This window comes from Pavona decussata, unplaced genomic scaffold (genome assembly GCF_977016875.1).
Source record: "Pavona decussata unplaced genomic scaffold, jaPavDecu1.1 SCAFFOLD_619, whole genome shotgun sequence".
Taxonomy (NCBI): Eukaryota; Metazoa; Cnidaria; class Anthozoa; order Scleractinia; family Agariciidae; genus Pavona; species Pavona decussata.
The window spans coordinates 145,255-169,067 of NW_028145867.1; the positions used below are offsets into that span (position 1 = coordinate 145,255).

The 23,813-nt window shown below is 40.9% G+C and overlaps 2 protein-coding genes across 3 annotated transcripts in view; one reads left to right on the plus strand and one right to left on the minus strand.

The window, feature by feature from the left end:
- Nucleotides 1-479: 479 nt before the first annotated feature.
- LOC146449152 (cytochrome b5-like) lies at nucleotides 480-9,747 on the plus strand. 2 transcript variants are annotated; one of them, XM_085101955.1, is made up of 6 exons: nucleotides 481-653; nucleotides 4,186-4,372; nucleotides 5,486-5,522; nucleotides 6,143-6,234; nucleotides 8,222-8,266; nucleotides 8,815-9,747. In XM_085101955.1, the coding sequence occupies exons 1-5, from the start codon at nucleotides 499-501 to the stop codon at nucleotides 8,255-8,257; spliced, it is 507 nt and encodes a 168-aa protein (XP_084958081.1). In that variant the 5' UTR covers nucleotides 481-498; the 3' UTR covers nucleotides 8,258-8,266; nucleotides 8,815-9,747. The 2 variants fall into 2 exon arrangements, with proteins under 2 accessions (XP_084958080.1, XP_084958081.1); XM_085101954.1 differs by having other exon boundaries at nucleotides 480-653; nucleotides 8,222-9,747.
- Nucleotides 6,522-23,813, minus strand: part of LOC146449153 (uncharacterized) — a 36,780-nt gene continuing 19,488 nt past the window's right edge. The window contains exons 11-17 of the mRNA XM_085101952.1: nucleotides 22,666-22,998; nucleotides 17,993-18,154; nucleotides 17,036-17,365; nucleotides 16,275-16,622; nucleotides 15,374-16,066; nucleotides 15,012-15,032; nucleotides 6,522-14,794 (exon numbers count right to left, since the gene is read on the minus strand). Coding sequence (XP_084958078.1) covers nucleotides 10,398-14,794; nucleotides 15,012-15,032; nucleotides 15,374-16,066; nucleotides 16,275-16,622; nucleotides 17,036-17,365; nucleotides 17,993-18,154; nucleotides 22,666-22,998 — 6,284 coding nt within the window. The 3' untranslated portion in view covers nucleotides 6,522-10,397. The remainder of the gene's footprint in view (nucleotides 14,795-15,011; nucleotides 15,033-15,373; nucleotides 16,067-16,274; nucleotides 16,623-17,035; nucleotides 17,366-17,992; nucleotides 18,155-22,665; nucleotides 22,999-23,813) is intronic.

Consider the following 23,813-nt stretch of genomic DNA (forward strand, 5'->3'; position numbering starts at 1 on the left):
GTTTTGCCGGTATATAGAAGGTATTGCATTTATTTTTGGCTGATAAGATCTTTTACAGATCCTGCGTATACTTGCAGCATTTTCGTTCGCAGTCCTATGCAGTTATTCTTTAATTCATAAACCAATTACCTGTAAACACGGCTTAAGGGTAAGTTTTGAACATCTGGCGTGTTACAAGTATGCAAAAGGTAAATACAAAAGGTTCGGAGCGAAAGAATTCAGAGATGAAAAATATGTCTTGCAGGGCTGCGAAAATAAAAATTATTGAGCAGCAAATATTCCTGTATATTGTGCAATTCCGTCTTTCCGTCTTCCGTCATTACATAGTCGTGACCGTGACAATAGACGATTGTGTGACTACCAAACTGGCCAATCAACACACGGCTTGGGTTACGCACACCCCCATCACGCCCGGAACACGCCCCCAAGGTTCTGCGGTCAAATCGGACAATACTCGACTGGACTGCCGGTTGAATATTCATAAAGCGGAAACTGACAATGAGATGTTTTGTTATTCAGATGGTTAATGAGGCAGCGGTAAGGAATTTTGCAGTTCGAGAAGCGACGAATTCGAGAAGTAATGACGCAGCCGTGGATTTTCCTGAAATCAAAGCTGTGTTTGACGACTCCTGTTTACTAGGCTTACAAGCGAGGTAAGTTGTGGTGTTTAAAGTTGATTTTGAGTGAATTTTATCGACGAACAGGGGAATTTTGGGCGAGGGATGTTGTTTAGTTCAATAGTCCGTTTCCATTTAGTAATACCGTGTATGATTCAAGTGCAAACTTTTTACAATCGAAATTGCAAATTACGCAACCTCCTTTCAAAAATGTAAGTCCGTTCAAAAGTTGTGTTTGTAAAATTAACAATCATGCATGTCCAATTCACCCGAGTGGCGTACCGTTTTGAAGATAAAGTTGTACCTTCTTCATCAAATATGACTTATTTGTTTATAGTCTCAGTGGTTTCCCTGAGCAAATTCATGGATTGTTATGCAACTGCTGTGAAGGGAAAATACTCTTTCGCAACTGATATTAGCCAGTGTGGGACACAAAATTGTACCAAACGCTATTAACAAACTATCGAAGTTCACCAAAGATTTGTGATCCTTATCTTAACTCGTAATGGTTTTGTTTACATTTTCTTTACTTTTAGTTTCAGCCAGTTGGCAAAGTTATCACTGAACAAGTGTGAATTTATAGTCTAACTGTATCCCAGAGTGAAGTTTATTTTAAGTGAAAAATATCAGAGGAGTCTATGAATAATCAAGGTGTGCTCCTCTGGAATCACCTTTAATATTGTTCAGAAACAGCCCAAAGATTTTGCATTTGAATAATTCGCTTTCGTAACACACAAACATTTCAGCACCTATTCATTTTGACAACGAAGGACTACGAGACTCTGCCAAATCTCAGTGCCGAGCAAACGTCTAGAAATGTGTATTGAAACTGTGAACGAACAGCTCCTTGTAGTAACACACGCTGAACACAGTCACACGTTGGTCGAAGTCAGTTGCATTTTCTCTCGGTTCCCGGCGGATAGCTCCAGTATTAGACTGCCAACAGCAATTCCTTTCTCGATAATCAAGAGAGGGAACTAAGGCTGCACAAAGATAACGAATATTATTACGCAGTTAAATACTAGAACTTTTCAAACCAATTTTTTTTGACATAATATACTAATTTGGTGTGTTTGGCAATTTCCTGAAAGTGCATCGTCATAGTTAATCTGTATTTCATCATCTCACAGTAATTTGGACGATCAAACATTTTTGTCCTGTTTCATAATGTTGGTTAATCTGGTTAATAAATACGACACATTGTTCGTCGCGCAAAACGGTTGGATGATGATCCATGTCACGCTTGATTCCACGAGGTCAACAATGTTTAAAAATATTGTTCTATTTAAAAATATTGTTTATTTAACTAAAGATCAAAACTTTAATCCTTATAGAAAAGTATTACATAACTCAAGACTTCTATTTTCCTTTCTGGATGGACGTTTTACTATCATCTTGAATATCACTCTCGGTTGTAAACGTAAAGTTCATGAATTCATTTTCTTTTCAAGACTGTCGAGTCGGTCTGGTCAATCATTGTTATTGTCTGGTCAATCACGTGCAGTGACAATCCACGTGACGATCAAATGCGACACGACGGAAGAGCACCCTAAATATCGATGAAATAACTCCGGTGTAGGTTTGAGTCAGCAAATCCCGACGTGTTCATGTGCTTTTTTGAGAAACGTTGACACACTACCTACCACGCCACAGTACAGTATTGTGCAAGGCATTAGTCACGCGAACTTTTGGACAGTAGCGTTGCTAAGTGACAGGAAACGTCCTTACAGTACCCCGCTGGCGAAACAGCTTTCGGAGAGATCTCTTTCGATATTAACAAAAAATAAATAAAATTTCGACTACTTTTCCGAAAATTCAAAACAATATCTGTTCCGGTGCTTTTTGAAATTAACACTCTAGAGACAGTTTTATTCATCTCTCGGGCTTAGTCTACTCCAGGCTCTCAGCTCAGATAGCGGAGGGCGAGCGAACGCGTTCGCTTTCTGATTTGAACCGGTCCCATTGTCTGGGATCCTGGAACAGACCTCTGTCGTAGGAGCTAAAATCGTGAACAAAACTGTTAAGAAACTCTTAGTCAATCTCCAAATTCGAGCGCTACAATGATACGTCAACAACACAGCCCCCCTCCCCCCATCAATGTTGCTCTGGAGTGAAGGTTTGCTACTTTCCAGGCGGTGTTTTCTTTAAAGTAGATTGAAATATATGCGAAAATTCGCAGTTGTCTTAACGAGTTTTGTCCATGATTGTAGAATTTTTGTCAGCCTGTGTTACCTCAAAACTCATTAAATCTCTTATTTGTTTTTTTCTTTGTGTTAATTTTCTGTTTTCTTTGAGGAAAACGAACGTCTACACTGACCGGCCATTAGACAGACAACTGGGGAAATTTAAATGAACTAATCACAAAAGTGGCTCAAAATGTTTGTGATTTTGTCCAATCAGGGCGCAATTGTTATGTTGTTCGGGGTTAAATTATTTATTGTCCTTATACCGAGCCGTTATTTCGCTTACCAACATTTTCAAAACAAATGAACTCGATTAAAATTTAGTTTATTTTATAGACTACTTATCGGTTGTTTGAGATCCGGCAGTGGAATTACTTGACTTTCCCCGTTTTCAGTTTCAAGCTACTGAGTTTAGGTTGAGTTTCGTATAGTTATCCGTCTTTACTAGTAGTTTAGAGTGTAAGGTTTATAATTGTCGCTAAACGAGAAGAATTCACTCTTGGTTGAACGCTGCTACACCGCAGACAGTCCGCAGAAAGGTAGATCGAAGGTTTTGAATTGTTGTTTAAAATAGACCGGGGCTACGTAAATGTGGTGAATTCAACGAATTTCTTAATAAGTGGAGCACATATTTTCTTAGAGTATAGCTAAGGAGAAGAAATGGAATGAAAATTTCACGTAACAAATAATTTAACTAGCGATTTTCTCTAGTTTAAGGTTAATTTTTTCAATTTTTAGGGTGGTACAATTTTAAAACAAGAATTTTATCTAAGTAAGTGAACTAAGTTCGTCTCGATCTTTTCAATATTCACAAGATAAAAAAATAGTTTTTATGCTGAATAATGCTAAGTCGAAATTATTAGTGAATGTTATAACTATTCATCGCATCTATTTTTACAGTAAACCCAATCATGTGATAGTGTATTACCTTGTACCAGAAGCATAGCATTAGGTGATATGCTTCTGCCTGTACCTAATGGCAACAGAAAATTGCAACGTCAAGAGTTCTTAATTGTTCTCTTGGCAACGCACTGTAAAAAGCAATTGTCCTTCACAACGGAATTGTCTTCAGTCAGTTGATATAGATTTTTCTCGTGTTTAGCGGACTCTTCCTAACTGGTAGAGCTGCCGACTGGCCTCTGTTGGCTTGCAGTATTCTTTGTTGACTAAGATTAATCAAGAAAATTGGTTTAGTTTTAGAGTTTTCATTTCTCTCTGAAAGGGTCTGCGCATCAGACAAAACATCGCACTTGAATGCCGCATCATTCTTAATCATTGCTCTATTATTAAACTGAATGATAATTAGGTGAATGCGAGCATAATATGAACAAAAGTTTATTTTAAGACTACGAATACTTGTTGACCTGTCTGATTTTACTGTTTAGGCTTAAAACAAACTCCACAAGTTCACCGCAGGACATGGAAACCTTGCATGAACAGAGAGCGACAATAATTCCATCGAAACATCAGAGAGTTTTCTCTTTGGAGGAAGTTTCACACCATGCCGACCCAGGCTCCTGCTGGATTGTGATTGAGGACGGGGTTTATGATGTGACCAATTTTGTATCGGAGGTATGTAATTGAATGCAATTATGAATTATGAATGTGGCTGTGTGAATATGAATTTCTCTTGATCTGAAATCTGCGGTGCATTCGATTCGACTGAATCAAGAGCTGAGAGGACCTCTTGATCCTCTCTTGACTGAATATAGAGCGCTTTTCTACACAGTGTCGGTGAAAAGTAATTTCACGTTTGCTTTAGTTTTGCTTTACTTCGCTCTGTGATTGGTTTAGAAAACTCGTGCCACGTTCTCGCCCAATGAAAACCAAAACCAATCGCGATTTACTCAACCGCTTTTTCCCGTGCTTTACGCCGGTTTCATGTATTTTCCTCGAGTTCTGATCGGTCCACTTGTTTATTTATTTATTTATTTATTTATTTATTTATTTATTTATTTATTTATTTATTTATTTATCTATTGTCATTGACCATTATAATCACCTTTTGTTTTGCTTTTTCGCTACTGTTACAAAACCGCTCAATGGGAATAACTTGCACTATGCATGTTGCATTCGGATGGCAGTATAGTCTCGCGTCCTTTGAAACGCAAAGATGCAAATGACTATCAGAAATACTACAAATGCCTTGTTCTCCCAATACCATCTTCGATAATCGGGCGCTCGAAATTTTGAAAATATAACTAAAATTAAAGAACATATAAAAACCTGGAGGGTGCACAAATTTACTGGCTAAATCTTGAGGGTTTACACCGATTTGATGAAACTTTCCATCACGAATACCTTAGCATTCTTCATAAGGCCAAATCAGGACTGTTTCTGCTTCCTTTCTTGTCGCGTTGGTTTTGACTTTCATGTTTCCATGTTGAACTTTGCCGGATTTTAAAGCGTCGGCCTTGGTATAGTAAACTGCAAATCTTTTTAATTCGTCTTTCATTTCAAGGCGTCAGTGCGGTAGTATGGTCAAAATACCACAAACATTTCACTCAGTAATTTATGTTCTATAGAAGTCAGTCATAAAAGAGTTATAGCACCTCGCGGCCTTGTCGCGTAGTTTACGTTTTTCTCAAAACAGCTCTGTAAAGTGACTTTACTCTCATTTTACAAAGGCCTCTGTTGCAAGATTTTTCAGACAATTATTTTGTTTTTGTTCTTTTTTCATTTCAGCATCCGGGTGGAAGCGAGATTATGCTAGAACACGCAGGTGAGGAAAGCTTACTAAATTACACTCAAGAGTATTCCTCTGTTTGGCAAATCTAGTTTTCGGTCCGATTCAGGTTCAATCACATGGGCCAAGTTACACATTACAATTTTTTGGCTGAATTCTTTTTCTGTTGGCGTAGGGCAGGGTGAAAAATCGACCTGACTGAAAATCTGTAGCTCTGCCACAGATTTTATAAATCGGGCGATTAATCGGTACTTGTAAATAGAATTAACTTTCACTCCCTCGACCTGTTTCTCTTTTCCAGAAAGCGGCTGTAAAACAAAACATCGTAGCAAAACATCAGTAATGAAAACGGCGTGTCCTGTTTGGGTACTGACCGTTTTCTGTATAATGCGGTTAGAACGTTTTGCGGAGAAACCCCAATGGTTCAGCTCTCCATTAAAAAAGTAGCTCGGTATATTCCGTGCGATATCGATCGTTTGTTTCGGCTCTATATGATGGGTTTGTCGAAAGCGGTCATAAATCATATTAAAACCGTAGCTATAGAGGGGTATTTATGGTGCTTTTACGTTATATTTGATGAAATAAAGTAAATACCAAATTTTTCCTGTCCAACTTTTACACTTGTGAATGACTTATGCGTTTTTTTTTTTTTTAAGGTCTGGATGCGACCACTGTCTTCCAAGATGTCGGCCACTCGCGAGACGCAATAAGAACCCTCGCAAAATACTACATTGGCGAGCTTAGAGAGGTGAGTCCATCTTTACTATACTGTCAATTCTCAGCTTGCGGACACCCTGCTTTTGCGGACACCCTAATATTAAGGACAGGAGCTAAATCCCCGAGCCGAAATTACAAAGAAAAGTGTGCGACTAACTCCCGCTATTACGGACACCCGCTAAAACGGAATTGCGGACACTTCGTGTGGTCCCAATCAACATTTTTTTTGTTTTACTCGTGTTACAACAGACTAGACATCGTAGACGTATTCTTCTGTTTGTCACTTTGGTCGACAGACAGGAATGACGAGAGACAGAACAAGATAACTATGTCATTTAATGTGTCCAAGTGTTCGCTCGTAGTTGATTTTGTCAGTTCAATGTTCTTGCCGAGACGTGCGTCTTCGAGTAGACTGCTTCATCCTTGACTCATAACATTACAAGTCTATTACAGTGACATTTTACAACTTGGAATCGTGTCAAGTTCATTGTACCGCAAGCATAACCACAAGAAAACTACGTGTAAACCGGTGCGACGCAAGCATATTAAGTGCTTATGCTTGCGTCGCAAAGGTTTTCACGTACGACGCAAGCATAAGCACAAGCACTAGAGAATGAAACGATTTCCATTCTCTTGTGCTTGTGCTTGCGTCGTACGTGTAAACCTGGACGACGCAAGCATAAGCACAAGCGCAAGGAAAGGAAACTGAAAAACACTGACAAGTTGTCAGTGTACATTCTAGCCCGCCATGTTGGAATCAAATCTCTCGCCAAAAGGCAGTCCGGCCGCGCGATTGTGCAAATTTTTTTTGCTTCTGTACTTTCGTATGTCACCTTATGCTTATGCCTATCGCACGTGTAAGCATCTTTATGGTTATGCTTGCGTCGTACGTGTAAACCACAGACACCAAATGACGGTCTCGAGGGTGTCGGTTACCGTTGTGTGCTTTCACTGAGCCTTTCAATAACATGCGAATTCTGAACTTCAAAACCAACTGCCGTTTTTAACTGCTGTCTCGAGATATCAGTCATATTAGGAAGTTTTAGCAACGACAGCGGCGACGGCAGCGAGAACTTCAAAAAAGCAATAGGCTTAATAACCAAAACAACAACTCTGCACGTGCTTACACTTTTTGGTGCATTTATTTGCCGTCACTGCACGACTAGGACGTGGAGTTTCCTAATGCAAAAATTTTATGAACGACCTAAACACACGATGACGAATTTTTTTTTCTCACTCTTAACTTGGGTGCGGTCTCCAAGAATTTAACTTCAGAAAATTTCACCTGCATTTGACATTTCTGAAGCGAGTTGGAATCTGATCGCGAAGCGCGACGTTTGGAAAAACGCGAATTCATTACGATAGTGACGTTTTCGCTGCTTTTGCCGTTGCTAAAGCTCCTTAAATTACAGCGACAACCAACGGACCGCAGAAGCCGTTGGACAAATCTTTGTTTTAGACGTGCACTGCACTGATTAGACGGCAATAGAAAATCTAACAGTTAGTTGACTGCATGTTATTGAAAGGCGAATTAAAAATATTCGTATTTTCAAGGACTTCGTGATGGTGAAATTAGTCTGGAGCTCAAATATTGTTCATATTACTTTAATTAGGAATGAGAAAACATTTTCCGATAATCATCTAGTTTAATTTTGTTACAATTGGCTCACAGTAGTGTGCTGAAACTGTCTTTTCACTTTTTTGGGTACTGATGGCCAGCAAGGAAGTGCATGGATTCCAACTAGCCTGAGAAAAACCATACCGAAAATCAGCGAAAACTCATTGCAAATCTTTCTCACATGAAAACTCATTCGAAATGGTGACGTCCCTCTATAGAAAGTATTTAGATATAATTGAAAAGAGAAAATGTTTCACCAAAAATGGATAAATAATCATGATAGGAATCGTGATTGTGAGTTGGACATGCATGGCGTTGCTTTGTGAAGTACCACTGCTATTCCTTCTTTTAATCGTTCTTTTAGTTGCGTCTAACAACGAATTTTAATCCATTTTTGCAGAAGGACAGAATCTACAACACCAAGCCCAGACTTTGACGATCAAAGGTATAATATTTAGAATTTACTGGCTACCTTCTTGAACACTGAGGTTTGGTTATCTTCCGGACAGTGCTCAATTCTCGCGGTACACTGTTGTTCAAATAATAGCACAAATAATAGCACAAATTTCGCCGTTGCTATCACAGATTAAGGGACACTGTCACCTATTTTTAGTGACACTGTGAATAGCCTAAAAACGTATTTGTTTTAATGGAATCGAGTAATGGTTTATGGAAGTGGATTGCAACTTGAAAAAGATAGCTAATTTTTTCAAGTTGTTCCTGTGTATTTGAGAAAAGTCGTTATAAATTGTTTATGGTTTCTTCTTCCTTGGAGCTGTTGTAAGAGCAATTTCATGTTACAAAATTTGCAACCGTTTTGACCAAAATAAACAACAGCCTACTATACACTAAATGCCGTTTACATGATTTCCTTCTGTTGTCAGATATCAGACCGTCACTTTCAAGCTAGTCTGACCCAGCCACTTAATTTGACTTTTTGATTCTGTCAATTTTGGTTATTCATGCAATGCTCCGAATCTTTTCTTTCTTCAGGAGCGAGATAGAAAAAGTCATCGTCTCAGAAAACTACTTGTGGATGTCGCTTTAAGTTGGAAAGACAACAGCTTTGGTCGGTGAGCTGACTGGCGCATGGATGCCAAGAAGGCACGCTACATTTTTCAATTGTAGTTCTTTTCGAGTGTTCTACTGTCGTGCGATTTGAACCTCAAATTGCCCGAGACCTTAACGCCATCTTCTCTTGGCTCCAGGACACGAAGGAACTCAAGTATTTTGATTTTGACATTTGCGACAGTCGAGACACTTCTTGACTCTTTGACTGTCAAGGAAAGAAGAAACAACCAAGGATTGTTTTGATTCTGTGAGAAGTTTACACATTGATATTGCGACATCATGTGAACAGCGTACTTAAAACAAATGTACTTTGTATACTTAAGATTCGCGTTTCCTTTCTTTTTGGTAAGTGTTTGAGAAACAGCCCCATTTTGTACTAAACAACAGAATTACGTGAACACAAAGCGCGCTTTGACTCGCACACCTATTAAACCGGTTAGTCAAGAAGTTTTACTTCCAGTTTGGTGCTCCTGGTTTAAATTGTTGAAAATACTGAGGAACTGCGCGAGGCGTTGTTTGGTTGCAGACCTAAACATTAAGTATTTCTTATTTCTGTTATGGTCCTTATTCAGTTTCTTTGAAAAGTGCAGCCTCTAAAATACTTTGGAATTTGTATGACGTTAATTTCGACTCAAACTGTAATCTTCAATTAGTTTAAGATCGAAGTAAACCTAAACGTAGGCGAAATAGGCCAAGAATATAGTTTCCAGTAGAAATGTGTTCTTTCACAGTTACGTAGTTGAAATTTAACCTATTTCTGATAGTAATGCTGTTCTTTTACTTTCAAGTTGGCCGAGGCTTAAAGGAAAACAATCAAGAAGTTCAAGTTACAAAATAAATATCACTTTTCGTCCAGCTGCATTTTACACGGTTCATAATCTAATAAAAGTGATCGTGGATTTAAAAACCTTTCCATTGGAGCCTAGTTTTGCGAGTTTTCTGAGTTTTCTGTTCATAGCACTTTAACAGCCTCAAGTCGATCGCTAGACGTTGTTAAAGTCCGTTTTCATGGCGCTTGTCGCTCACTTTCGGTGCCATAAGAAGTCTATTCGTGGCAAGTCCTGTTGATAAAAAAAAAAACATCCTGTCACTCAGCAACGTCATTCGTAAGAAAGGCAACGGCACGGTGCCACTATAAGGCCGCTTCGATCGAGTTGCTGTGAAGTCCGTGGCCATAAATTGGGGTCACTTGATTTACACATACAATCAGATAAACGTCGTCCAACCAAATAAACTCTCCAACCGTGTGCAGTTAACGACGGCTACGTCCTGTCACGTTCTGTTGGGTTCATATCGTTCCCATCGCATTCAAGCAGTCCAAGGCAATGAAGTCGTTAAGCATTGTCGGTTGAAATTTCAAAATCTTGACTGAACTACATCCCAGGGGAGCCGCTTGCACTTTAGTGTCCACTTGCACAAGTTGTTTGCTATTAGCGTTGAGGAATTCAAATGTCGACTAGCACACACAATCAACTGTATGGTAAAACAATTAATACATAAATGGGTCATTCGTCTACCACCACCCCTATTTCGGAAGGAACTTCGTACTTCCACACCTCTCCACGGCTATTGCGGTACGGACCCAGATTCCAAATAAACGGTTCGTGATCGATTTTTTCTTTGCAATAATGCAAGTTTTCTTCCGTACATTTGGTGCACACAAATTGCAGAGTATCGCCCCGCCAGCCATGCGCAAAGTTGCAACGATCAGTGGCACGAACGTCACTCCCGAACTTGTGAGTGCTGCATTCTTTCGACTTTTTTACTCCAAGAACGAAAGCTCCATAGTACAGTTTCCCATCTCGGCCCTCGTGTTTTAGATGGAAAAACTTCTTTTCTCCACCTCGGGTCCCTACCGCAGTCTTCAAATTGCCCCGCTTGTTTATTGCTCTTTCCTCTTCTACACGGTTTCCCGGTGCTTTGTCTCGTTTCCACGCATCTGTTTGTCTCTGTGACAAGGTGGGCCCATTTGGTTTAGATTCCTTCTGGGTGGGATCTCTAGCACAATCTAGTAATGGACCGAAACGACCACCCACGGTAATCCATCCTGTTTCCGTGTCCGAAACATCATCAGTAGCAGCTGGGGTCTGATTTCGCGCATGTGAACTTCTGTTTTGGAAAACGTCAGGATCTTCCCAGCCCACGTCACGTATGTTTTCATTACCGTCTCGCTCTCGCACGGACGCTGCTTCTTGAGGTTTCCATAGTGACATCTTTGACAAACGTGCCTTTCCTCGCGTGCCATTATTACCAGAGGAATTTTCCAATTTATCACCAGGAGTGGACCTTTCGAGAGATGCATGAGGCATCGTAGGCAATGACACACTCCGCCTGAGTCTGTCATAGGTGTCGTTGTCCACAGGGTCATATGCGTAAGGGCCAGCAACAGTGAAGCCAACGTAGAACCACAAGTCGTCTTTGCTTTCGCTGGGGTAAAGTGCATTGTCAAAGTGCAGTTGGATTCCTTTGTAAGAAATAATGCCCTTGCTGCTTAAGTCTTTTTGACCTTGCACACGTTGTAACTTCTCAGAAGGTTCCTTCCCTCTCCAGAAATGTGTTTTGCTTTTCCACTTTGTTTCCAGCCACCGAAACTCTTGACTACTCACAATGGCGTGAAGGCCAATCCCCTTGCCCAGAAAGTACTCGGCACCAGATTTTCGAAAACCCGAACCTGCCTTTTCTCGAACAATGCTCCCACATTTCTTAATCGACGCTTTAGTGCTCGGATTGTAAGGAGCGAGACCATTAGAGGTAGGAAAGTGGATCATGTAATAAAAGAGATGAGCCCATTCCGAATCTGGACACTTTTCCACCCATTTAGTGACGATTTCGTTGAGCTCATCAACAGGAGGTCTGTCTTTGAGCTGGAGGCAAGCCTTGGAACAAATAAGCATATCATTATGGCTTCCACGGCCACGAAGACAAAGAGATTTCATCAACTGATAAATTGTTTTCACTTCGTTGTCGGTAAGGTTTGACCATGTACTAAAGGGTGTTTCATCATGAATAAAAAGGATGTCTTGAACCTTCTGTTGATAAAGAGCAAACTCTTGACCAGTCGAAGGCGAAAGATTCATTGGGTACTCCTCGTGGCTTAGCTCCCTTTTGTCAAATCCAGTGATTTCGTAGAACTTCCGCCGCATATTAGAAGCCCTGAGCTTTGCATTGTTAAGACTTCGTATTTCATTCTCATCGTAGGTGGTCGTTTGCTCGAACTTCACGTTTCCAAACAGGTCGTTGAGTAGATTAAACGTGCGGGAACTGAGACTTTGAACGAATTCTTGCTCATCTTTTGAAAGCACGTCTTCCATTTCTGCAGGAACTTCTTCTTTTTTTAAGTAGGCCATGAACTTTCTGTCGGACTGAAAACAGGGTAGATCCTTGACGATTTCCAGAAGTGAAATAATGGCTTCGATTTTTCCATTCATTGAAAAATGGTTACGTCCGTGTGAAGCCTCAAGGCCTTTGTCGTATGCACCCAACGCTTTGTGACATATTTCGATAGCTTCAGGTAGTGATCGAAACTGTGGAGCCTTCAGATCTCTCAGCTGCAAAACGTAGAAACCTCCTTTGGTATTGTAGTGGTTAGTAAAACTGGGTTGGAGAGAAACAGCAATATCGACTGCAGAGTGAGCAGCATCAATCCCATTAATAGGCATGGGCAATTTGACATGTCTCTCCTTCATCATGGCGTTGTGCAGTCGCTGATGTAAATCGTCTTGTTCGTCCATGATGTTTGCACGCATCTCATAGCCCATGAACCTTGCCAACTGCTGCCATGTGTATGCTTTGTCCTCCGTTTGGGTCGCCTGTTCACAGATTGTGAGGAGAACCCTCAGGGCTCCTTCAATGTTGCTTTTATCCAAGATATCCCATATAACGGGCGAATACCTGGTACGTTTGCCATAAAATCCAAAGACCTCGTTGTCTACATCTGTGCCAACTGCGCCGTCATCAATTGCTTGTTCGTCCAAGAATACTGGATCAGATATTCTTTTGCGGTGCAAAAACATCCTGAACACTTGCTGTCTTAAGAACTTCATCGCATATGCTTTTGCTTGGCAAACCCGTTCTAAATAGTGTATAGCAGTTTCCTCAACGTTCATTCTTGATGTAACAACTTCACTTACAAGGGAATGTGCCGGTCGCCAGCCATAATAACCATTGGTTTGGTTTTGCTCTTCCAGAAGAAGTCCTCCAAAAATTTCATGCACGTCTTTAATGTCAGGATATTTCTGTTCAGCTGAAGAACTTGTCTCGTAGAGGAAGTCCAGGATCACTGAGTGAGGCAAGAGAACGCAACCATCGCTATACTTGTTTAAGAAGCAACAAACGTCAAGTAGCAGTTGATGTTCCTCTTGCAAATCTCCCAGAAAGGTCATTACGATACTGTTAATGTGATTCTCAAGCCTCTCCTTGATGTTCAAGTACTCGCGGCCAAATAGTTCTAGTCCAAACCAAATAAACCTCCTCTCTCTTTCCAGAACCTGCTCAGCTTCTCGTCGTCTTTCAGCGTCACTTGTGATGTTGATCAAAATATTCTTCACCCGACTTGTCTCCTCCTCGTCCAACTTTCCCAGTGTGAACTCGAACTTCGAATTGGTCACTGACTTTGAAATGGGCAAAGTGGTAAGTAAAACACATTTCGTCTGGCTTTTGATTATCTGTTCTGTTAATTGGCGAACATCACTCTCTGGGAAGTTGTCAACAAGAACGAGAACTGGAAGCGAGATGTTTATATTCTTCATTTTTTCGTAGCCAATACTTTGTAGTTCATCAATTTGATGGTCTGTTGACGATGATATGGCTTTCACTACTGCACAACGGTAGTCGTTCCTTTTACTCCAAAGTATTCTTCGGCACATGGTTGTTGCACCAGACCCTGGTTCATAAGAAACAGTGATAGTCTTCATAGGGTAGTTAGCATCAACGTTTTCTTTGGACAGGGACTTTAGTGCCCGCTCTAGATTGGCGGTTACCTCTTTTTCAAGACTTCGAGGAATGCTGTGGTCGTGCAATAAATTCATCTGACTAGCTTGAGCACCTTTGTAAAATTCATCCCTCTCCTTCTCGATGGCCTCTGCAAGGGTGGGCAGTCGAGGATTAGGACAGTATACTTCCAAATCATTCCAAGAGTGGACTGTTTTGTTGAGTACTTCCTTCAATTGTCCAGTAAAATATGGTAGCTCGGTTGTGCCTCCTTTCTCCTCAAACTTGGATGGTCCCAACATTTCACGGATAATTTCCTTTAACAGGGTCCAGGAAATGCCAGTTATGGAACATTCTGCAAGTTCCTTCTGTAGTGAAGGCTTTGAGGCCTTGATAAATGCTTCTGCCACATGCTTGCTTTCACTAATAATGGTAACACAACTACTTGCAGAATTCCCGAGAATGCTAAAGCTGTTTTCCATGATGTCCGCCATTTCGTCAACTGCGCTTTCACTGAAACATAGGAAGACACACGCAAGTCGTCCGGGAGGAAAACACGGCTTGTAAGCTGATAGAGCACGATACAAACAGTCCTTGGAACACTTAATCCAGTCCCCTTTTTGCATCTCTTCGTTGCTCAAAATCCATGTTGTTCCTCGAGTCGAAACAAACGAATCTTTGTCAGGTGTTACTTCTTTGAAGTCATCAAGGGTCCTAATATTTGCTCGTGGTGCGTCGGACGTCTCGTTACAAGCATAGTGTAGTCCATCCCGTTTAGAGGATGAGTCAAACAAGTCGAACACAGCTACCCAAGGGATATTCTGCAAGAAAGACAGGTGTGCTGTTCCTCTGTAACGAGCAGGTAACTTGTTTGCCACCAGTATGTAGCCATACTCCTTGTGATTAAGTCCATGAAGTCTTTCTCTCAAAACAGCAAAAAATCTTTTGGCGTCAGCTTCTTCCACATTGAGTTCTAATAAAACAACAACAGTATTAAGATATTCACGTTTACAAACATGACTATCATTGTACGAAGCAAGTTATTATTCCTCTTTCAACGGCATCGCCGTGATTGCTTTTTCTTTGCTATATTTAACAAATCATTTACATTTTACCAAAAACAACCACTACCTGTAGGATAGATGTTGCCTCAGGCGAAAGGACTCTCAAACATATTTTAAAACACTTACCTTCAGGAGTTTCGTTGGCACCTGAAAAAGAAAGTACACACCTTCAGCAACTGTAAAAACCACGTTATAAACTCAGTTATTTTGCCATCTTAAGTTGCCTTAACACGAGGCAGTGCTATATCAGATATACTTGCGAGACCCTATTAGTTATTCACTGATACATTGGTTTGTATCCATTGACACCGAGAAGGCCTAATTTTTTATTTGGCAAACGTGAAAAGTTCCACGGGGAACCTTTCAGGTTTTTCACACTTTCAAGGTGAATTTAAGAAAAAATACAACAGGTAAACGATTGTACCCAATGATATCATCTCTTGAGTTACTTTGAACGAGTAAAATGCAAATAACTATGGAATACTAACCGTGCTTTGTTTTCCGTCTCCATTCCTTGTACTTTGCTTCAAGTGGTTTCTTCACTTGTCTATCCACTTCAAGTTGTTTGACACAGCTAGATGCCCCATTGGTGCGAATTGCTACGTCATCAAACTCATCTTTGACCTTGAAAAAGTCACTCAATGCTTTCTTTCCAATAGAGTCCTTGTCTCCTCCTCCTTTCTCTTTCCACCTTTTAGCGTAATAAACATTGTCTTTGCAGAATCGCCAGTCTCGAGACACTTCTATTTCGATGACATATAGGTTGGAACGATTTCCCTGGATCTTCACAGGGACATAATGAATACTAACACAATTCTGTTCCCCACCTTTTTGGAGTGGCCCAGCATCGCTTTTAATGTGGTCATCAAGGACAAACTGGAAGGCTTTATTTATGTCATCCTTGATGTGCTCTACATGAAGTCCTAAAATTTCGCCATGCTGATACTTAGAACCTTTCTCCAGACTGTCTCCAACACCAAAGTAAATGATTCCTCGACTGTCAGCATTCAAACAAGCACATATGAACTTTTTTGCTTTTTCCATTATTTTCCATGGAAGAGAACACTGCGGGGCGTTCACGAGTGACTTGAACTCCAATTCCCTGTTTTCTTCAGCGTCAAACACAGAACCTTTTTCGTAGAAAGCGTCTCTTCCTGCGACATCGCGAGGCCTAGGGGTACCTGCCGGGAAAAAAAGATATACCAATGAATTCAACATCAATTGAAAGTCTATCTATTTTCATTTTCTATCTATTTTGAGATCACATTAACCTTTTTAATTGTGAATTTCTATCCAATCACTGAAGTCTACTCAGAAATGACTGTGAATCGGTATTCAGAAGAAAAAAAAACCGTGCTTGAAATAGCCCAATTTCCAAAGTTTACTTACATCTGCGGACTCCCTTGGATTCTCCGTTTTGGTCTCCTTTATTATCTCTGAGGCGCTCTACTTCTGACTCACATTCTTGATTTGCGTTTCTCTCTCCGTCCACTTCTGGCATTCCATTTTGTAGTGTCGAAGTTTTCGATGAAGCAGTTACGTGCAAAGGAACCACCTTTTGACTACTGTCTCCTTGACACGCTTCGTTTTCTTTTCTAGATGCTTTCTCACTGGCGTCCGAAACAGAGGCAATCTCTTCAACATAATCAGCTGTTGAGACTGTCGATATAACCTCATCTGCTGTTGCTGCTACTTCTGGTGCTGTTGCTGGATCATCATCAGCCACTGATGCTTGACCTGTTAATAATGAAAATCTAGTCAATTTTCATTAGCCAGAAGAAGAAAGAGATCTAAATTAACTACATGTACCTGGCTTGTAGGGTAATTTTGAGCTTATTGGTAAAAGCAAGTCCTAGGACCAGTAATGTCCACCCCTTTGTTTGCTTGTGTACGTCTGTGACCCCTATACCAGCGCAAGCAAAGCTCTTAGGTAGAAGCCAGACTAATTGCACCCCGCGTCTTCCACAGTAGGAGATTTGTTTAGGGTCACCAACCCTATCGGTGCAAACATCGTTATTGAAACATCGAGAACTTCGAAAGGCCTTATCACAAATATTGGGCAAGGAAGGGTCTTTCTTAGAGGAGGAAAAGTTACGCTCAAACAAGGGTATAAACTGATGATGTCAAGGATGTGGCTAAGAGAATGATACCTTCTAAGAAGCTCGTGCCTTCTTTCCCTACTTTTGTTTCTTCAACGGCCTTGTTGATGGTTTCAGCACTTCCGGGTGTTCCTTTGGAAGACTTCTTCTTTTTCTTCTTTTTGGATTTACTCTTTGTGCTCGACTGTTGGTTCGAAGAGTTGCTTGCTCCTTCTTGCATGCCTTCTTCTTTCTTCTGTATTTCATTCACAACTGTTCTTGTTTCTTTCTGCTCGTCAATAATGCTTCCGGGCGCGAGGTAAGGGTTGTCTTTGTAGGTGCTGGTTCGTCTATCCTGAACATCAGTAAATGTGCTTTTCCTCGCGTTTTCATTATTGTTAGCTGTCGACCAAGCAGACGGGAAATATTTTGATTGAAGTATTTTTTCGAGGCAAATTTTGAGTCAAAAGAATTCCAGAGAAAACAACAAAAATTGATATGCATTAAGGTAGCCATATGGTACGCTATTTCTTAAAAAATCGGCCTCGTTTGATTCAAAACAGAAGAGTTGAAATATAAGCATTAACCCTTATGGACCCAAAAGTGACCAGCATTTAATTTCCCCTTTGAATATCACTGCTTGGTCAAAGATATGAGTCACCAGGTCACGAGAATGAAGGAAAAGGTCACCTTAAAGAAAATGTCTTGATGCATCAACAAATAAGTCCCTTTTACAAGTATGTAGCACAGAAAACTATAAGGGGGACAGTGACGAGACTATGTCTTGAGCTTAATGAATTAATTACGTAACCTGTATCTCGACAACGGTGGTTTGAGTGCTTACAATTAGCTCCAGAAAGTGATCATACGACTTCAATGAGAGGAAAGAATATAAACACAAGCGCATCGCAATCAGGTCTTATTTATTGCTCTTCTTGAGAAAGATGAATCCGAACTAAAAAGTTAATTTTGAGTAGAAAAATGAAGATCTGGGATAAATGAAAGCAAAAACATTAACTGCATCCTTACCTGAAGGATCAATACTATCCTCCGTCTTGCCGTCGTTTGAAGAGATTTGTGGATGCGTTACGGCGTCATCAGTGTTGTCTAACGGAAGTGTAAAATCCGCTGCTTCTGACGCTGCTGCTGTTGCTGAGGTTGCTAAATTATCAACAGCCATTGGCGCTTGACCTAACAATAACAAGAACTCTTTGAATATGTAGCACTAGTTATTCCTTTAAATCCCACCTTATTTTTTAACAGGAGGACAACATACCCAAAACATCATGCTTTTATTGACCTAACTAGTAATAATCAAAGATTAGGGAGTGCGTTCGATGATCTCGATCCCAGGCTCTTTGCCAAGTTGGTGATGATGTTATCCGCCCCTGCAAAATCTGCGGGGGATGCCAGATACGCGTCCCAAGACCCATTGATTGATCGATTGTCCCATCAATCTCGACTCCAATCTGTATTAGGAGTGTGTTCTTTCTACGTATAACCTAATAATATTAGAACGTAAGTAACAGGCCTCGCTTAAAGTTACATATAGTGTCACCAACAGTGTTTCTTGTTAGTGACCCTGGGTTACACATCTATATATTTCATGTATTCTTTTGTTTAATAAGATCGATCGCACTCGTACGAAACTTGCCGCCAACCGCACGGTAGCAGCAACTAAGTTTCTCTTAGCCTGCAAGACAGGCGTTATTTTTTTGGCGTTTTACAGTCGAGCGGAGGAGGGCGCGGAGGGCAAGTACTAAATGCACGTGGTAGTGATTTCGGATGGGCCCAGATTCAGACATCCGTCCACGTCATAGCGCGTGACTACCAGCAATGAACAAAAGAACTGAAATCATGTTGCTGTCGCAATAAGTTAAATGAGAAAAGCAAAACTTTCCTTAGCAAGTACATGGGCCCATCCGAAATCACTACCACGTGCATTTGGTAGACCACTCGACTCGCTTTGGTTCCCGGGGGGGTACTCCCTTATATGGGCATTATAGGTAGCTAGGTATGTGCAGCGCCAAAGGGTATGGTTTTCAGCCGCCTTGGTCATAAATATGGTATCGGTTTTAGCCATTTTGCCGCCATTTTGGTGATGAATAGGGTATCAATTTTTCCACTCTAGTCTTGAATTCGTTTGTTATTTTTTTTTTTTTCGAAGAAGCTACTTCTTCATCATGATGTTTACAGCAACTGCATACGTGCCGCAACGGCTTGTCACGCGCTCCGGTCACGCGCTGGGCTCCAGGGGTTTTTGAACTGAAGTTGACCAGACACTATCAGGGCATAAATAGGGTATCAAATTTTTGGTCAGGTCATAAATAGGGTAACGAAAATCGCAGATTTTAGTCATAAATAGGGTAAGGGTTTTGGGAAGCGGGCCGCACACCCCTATCCAATTTTTTAGGGAGTACCCCCCCCCCCCCCCGGGCTTTGGTTGTTCTACCATTTGCTATGCTACTGTAAGCGTGACAGTGGCGTGATTATTCCGTGACCTTTTCGTTACTGTTTGTTTACGTAATGCCTGTGTGACATACGCAGTGAAGTGTAATATGATCGAACCTCGTAGCTAAGTTTTTGCAAGTTCTCGATAGCACTCGTCAGGATCTTGGCTGTTAAAACACGCTTGTTGTTCGCCCACAGGTCGGGATAGAGGTATGTTGTAATCATGTGCAATTCGTTCTTGATTTTATCGTTTCCTGGTATTGTTTGCATGCTGCGATACACTCTGTTTTTTTTATAAGAACCTTTTTTATAAGAACGTTGAGGCTGAGATCAACCAAAATTTTAAGAACGTATTGAGAACGTTCCTCAGGCTGAGACTCGATTAAAAACGTTTTTATTTTTGTAATCTGTATATAAAATCAAGGTAACAAATGAAATTAGCCAAAATACTTAAGGGCATGTTTTGTATGATTAACAATGGTGACACATATCTCGGTTTGTCATAATCAGCAGACCTTGATACCATATCTCAGCACGTACGCATTGATTTACTGAAATACATGTAGTGTATACCATGTAATTTAAGAACATCCTAAGAACGTTTTCAGCCTCAAATCGCAAAAAAAATATAAGAACGTGCAGCCTCAGCTCAAAAATTAGACGTTCTTATAAAACAAACAGAGTGTATAGCGTGTAGTTTCACAGATATTTGTCTCAGTTACGCAATGATCTAGAGCTGTTATTTTCATGTGTTGTGACTTAAATATATCGAACTACAGTTAGTCATTATGTACCTGTTTTAAGTTTTTACGTGTTGGAACATCAATAAAAGACGTTGCAGTATTGCCGTTACAGCTACACCGTGCTGACGAGAGCCAACCAGCTCGAAACAGCTGTCCACGGTTGCCGTATTCTGTTGATTCTCGGTTTGGTCTCTATCATGTCGCTGTCGTCTTAAGTTTTCTACGCAGTCCGATCAGCCTTGCAGAAATTTGGGTAAAAAAAAACGCCTGTTCTGCAGGCTAGTTTCTCTAAGATCCTCTATTCTAGCATTTGATGAATAAGACAAGATGCCTGCTACACTGGCATTACGCGTGATGCTGGGGATGATTCATTTATTCCAACTGTATGCTTCGCCGATTGATAAATCTATCCTTGCTAATGGAATAGTTTGAGTCACGACGATCGCGTTACGTTGTTTCCCTTGTATAACGCGACCCAGACTTTCACTGGAAATTTTTGAAATTCCATTACGATAACATAAGCTTCTCAATGACCTCTTTTCAGTCTTGCGTCGTGGTCTAAGACTGTCAAACAAAGCACGATTCCTTCGCCAGGAACTCACCAATTTCCACCGTTTTAAATGTCGGGTGCTTCTTAGAAGTTATTCTTTCGATTCACCGCTTCAAAATGGTGAAATTTCCGTTTGAAAACGGCACACTTGAGTCCAGAACATGTTAACAATATGGCGTCAAATTTAATCTGGATTTGATAAATAAATCAAATGGTGCTTTGACGTCACACAGGTAGGGGTGAGTGGGTCCCCTCCCTCGCCATATAAGCGACAAGAATGGATTTTGATTGGCCTGCTGTTGTTGAAGACAATCAGAACAATACATCCCGAGTAGGAGAGGGGAGAGTTTAATGAATAAATTAATGTACCGATTTGCGGATACGAGGAAGAAAAAAAATAAAAAAAAACAAGATGCCTGCTATACTGGCATTACGCGAGATGCTGGGGCTGATTCATTTATTCCAACTGTATGCTTCGCCGATTTATAAAACTATCCTTGCTAATGGAATAGTTTGAGTCACGACGATCGCGTTACGTTGTTTCCCTTGGGTACGCTACTCAGGGTTTCAAGGGAAATTGCGGGAATTCCATTGCGATAACGTAAGCTTCTCAATGACCTCTTTTCAGTCTCGCGTCGTGGTCTAAGACTGTCAAACAAAGCACGATTCCTTCGCCAGGAATTTACCAATTTCCACCGTTTTAAATGTCGGGTGCTTCTTAGAAATTATTCTTTCGATTTGCTGCTTCAAAATGGTGAAATTTCCGTTTGAAAACGGCACACTTGAGTCCAGAACATGTTAACAATATGGCGCCAAATTTAATCTGTTTTTAATAAATAGATCAAATGATGCGTTGACGTCACACAGCTAGGGGCGAGTGGGTCCCCTCCCTTGCGATGTAAGCGACAAGAATGGATTTTGATTGGCCTGCTTCTGTTGAAGACAATCAGAACAATACACCCCGAGTAGGAGAGGGGTGAGTTTAATGAATAAATTAATGTACCGATTTGTAGCTACGAGGAAGAAAAAAAAGAAATCGACCCGTTTTTAGACACGGTATGCCCCTTCAGGGCATCCCGCGTAACAAGATGCCTGTTATACTGGCATTACGCGTGATGCTGGGGCTGATTCATTTATTCCAACTGTATGCTTCGCCGATTGATAAAACTATCCTTGCTAATGGAATAGTTTGAGTCACGACGATCGCGTTACGTTGTTTCCGTTGTGTTACGCTACTCAGGGTTTCAAGGGAAATTGCGGGAATTCCATTGCGATAACGTAAGCTTCTCAATGACCTCTTTTCAGTCTCGCGTCGTGGTCTAAGACTGTCAAACAAAGCACGATTCCTTCGCCAGGAATTTACCAATTTCCACCGTTTTAAATGTCGGGCGCTTCGTAGACGTTATTCTTTCGATTTGCCGCTTCAAAATGGTGAAATTTCCGTTTGAAAACGGCACACTTGAGTCCAGAACATGTTAACAATATGGTGCCAAATTTAATGTTTTTAATAAATAGATCAAATGATGCGTTGACGTCACACAGGTAGGGGTGAGTGGGTCCCCTCCCTCGCGATGTAAGCGGCAAGAATGGATTTTGATTGGCCTGCTTCTGTTGAAGACAATCAGAACAATACACCCCGAGTAGGAGAGGGGTGAGTTTAATGAATAAATTAATGTACCGATTTGTAGCTACGAGGAAGAAAAAAAAAAAGAAATCGACCCGTTTTTAGACACGGTATGCCCCCTCAGGGCATCCCGCGTAATTAATGTACACATTTGTAGCTACGAGGAAGAAAAAAAAAAAAAAGAAATCGACCCGTTTTTAGACACGGTATGCCCCTTCAGGGCATCCCGCGTAAAAATACGCAATGGCGAACTGACAGGTTACTTTCGTTGCGGAAAATAATCGACGGACAATGAGAAAGAGAACAGATACGCATAAACAGATGGATGAGGTACCTTCTAAAGAACTCGTTCCTCCTTTTTCTTCTTTTATTTTAGCACTTCCTGTTCCCTCGGATGCCTTCTTTTTCTTTTCTTTTTTCGATTTGCTCTGTGTGCTGGGTTGCTGGCTTGAAGTCTCACCCGCTTCTTCCTCAGGTCTTTTGCCCATTTCCCATTCCTTCTGAGATATTTCATTGGGCCCATTTACAACTGTAGCTGTTTTTTCCTGAAGATTACTGTTGTCCCCCGTCACGAAGCTAGCTGAGGTGGCTCCGTCCTCTTGATTGCTGATTTCTCGAGAAAACACATCGATAGATGTACTTTTTCCTGTAGTTTCATCATTATTATCTAGAAAAAAAAACACGTTATTTAATTCACAAGTACGTAAATTATGATCATCCGGGTGAGTGTAGTCCTGAGAAGGACTGTTTGTGGTGGCTTTGAGTGACGTTTCGTCAACCTGAGCGGAAGTCATCTTCAGAGTCAAGTGAATTGTGGAACGTCAGTAGGTGGTATATATGTCTCTGGTTGTTAACCTGATTGGTCAACGAATTCGAGATGTTATTGGTCGTTTGTCAGTACGCCGTGATGTTATTGGCTATGAAGACTGTAAAAAGTGATTGGTACCTTTCGATCCGTCTTTTGTTAGTCAAAAAGTCCGTGGGTCTATTGTTAGTAAAATGTCTATTGTGTGTCTGTTTCGTTGTTGTTGTCAATAAGTCGTTTGTTTGGTGCAGGTAGTTGTACTCAACGGTTGAGTGGCGTTTGTTCTAAGTTAGTAAACCAGCTTTCCAGAGTAAGTCGTTGATAGTAATTTGTACTGTAGGTAATGCACTTGGTAGAGTCCCAGTCGATTCTGTGGTTCGTGTGTAAATGGTGCTCAGCAATGTGATTGTTGATATCACCATTTCTAGTTGCTCGTTTGTGTTCAGTCAATCGTACGTTTAAATTTCTGCCGGTCTCACCAATATAAGTGGCCTGGCAGTCGCAGCATTTGATCTTGTAAACTGCTCCCTGTCTGCGGTTCGGTTCGTCTTTGTCCTTTACTTTCGTCAGTAGTTGTCTTTAATTCAGTGATTTTGCTATCTTAAGTTGCTTTAACACAAGGCAGTGCTAAATCAGATATAGTCGCGCGCGAACCTATTAGTTATTCACTGATACAT

Bases quoted from the DNA above. Each gene is read 5' to 3' on its own strand.
- LOC146449152 (XM_085101954.1), top strand. From the start codon at position 499: ATGAGATGTTTTGTTATTCAGATGGTTAATGAGGCAGCGGTAAGGAAT. The intron at 5,523-6,142 runs GTGAGGAAAGCT...TTTTTTTTTAAG, and splicing joins GATTATGCTAGAACACGCAG to GTCTGGATGCGACCACTGTC. The intron at 6,235-8,221 runs GTGAGTCCATCT...CCATTTTTGCAG, and splicing joins ACATTGGCGAGCTTAGAGAG to AAGGACAGAATCTACAACAC.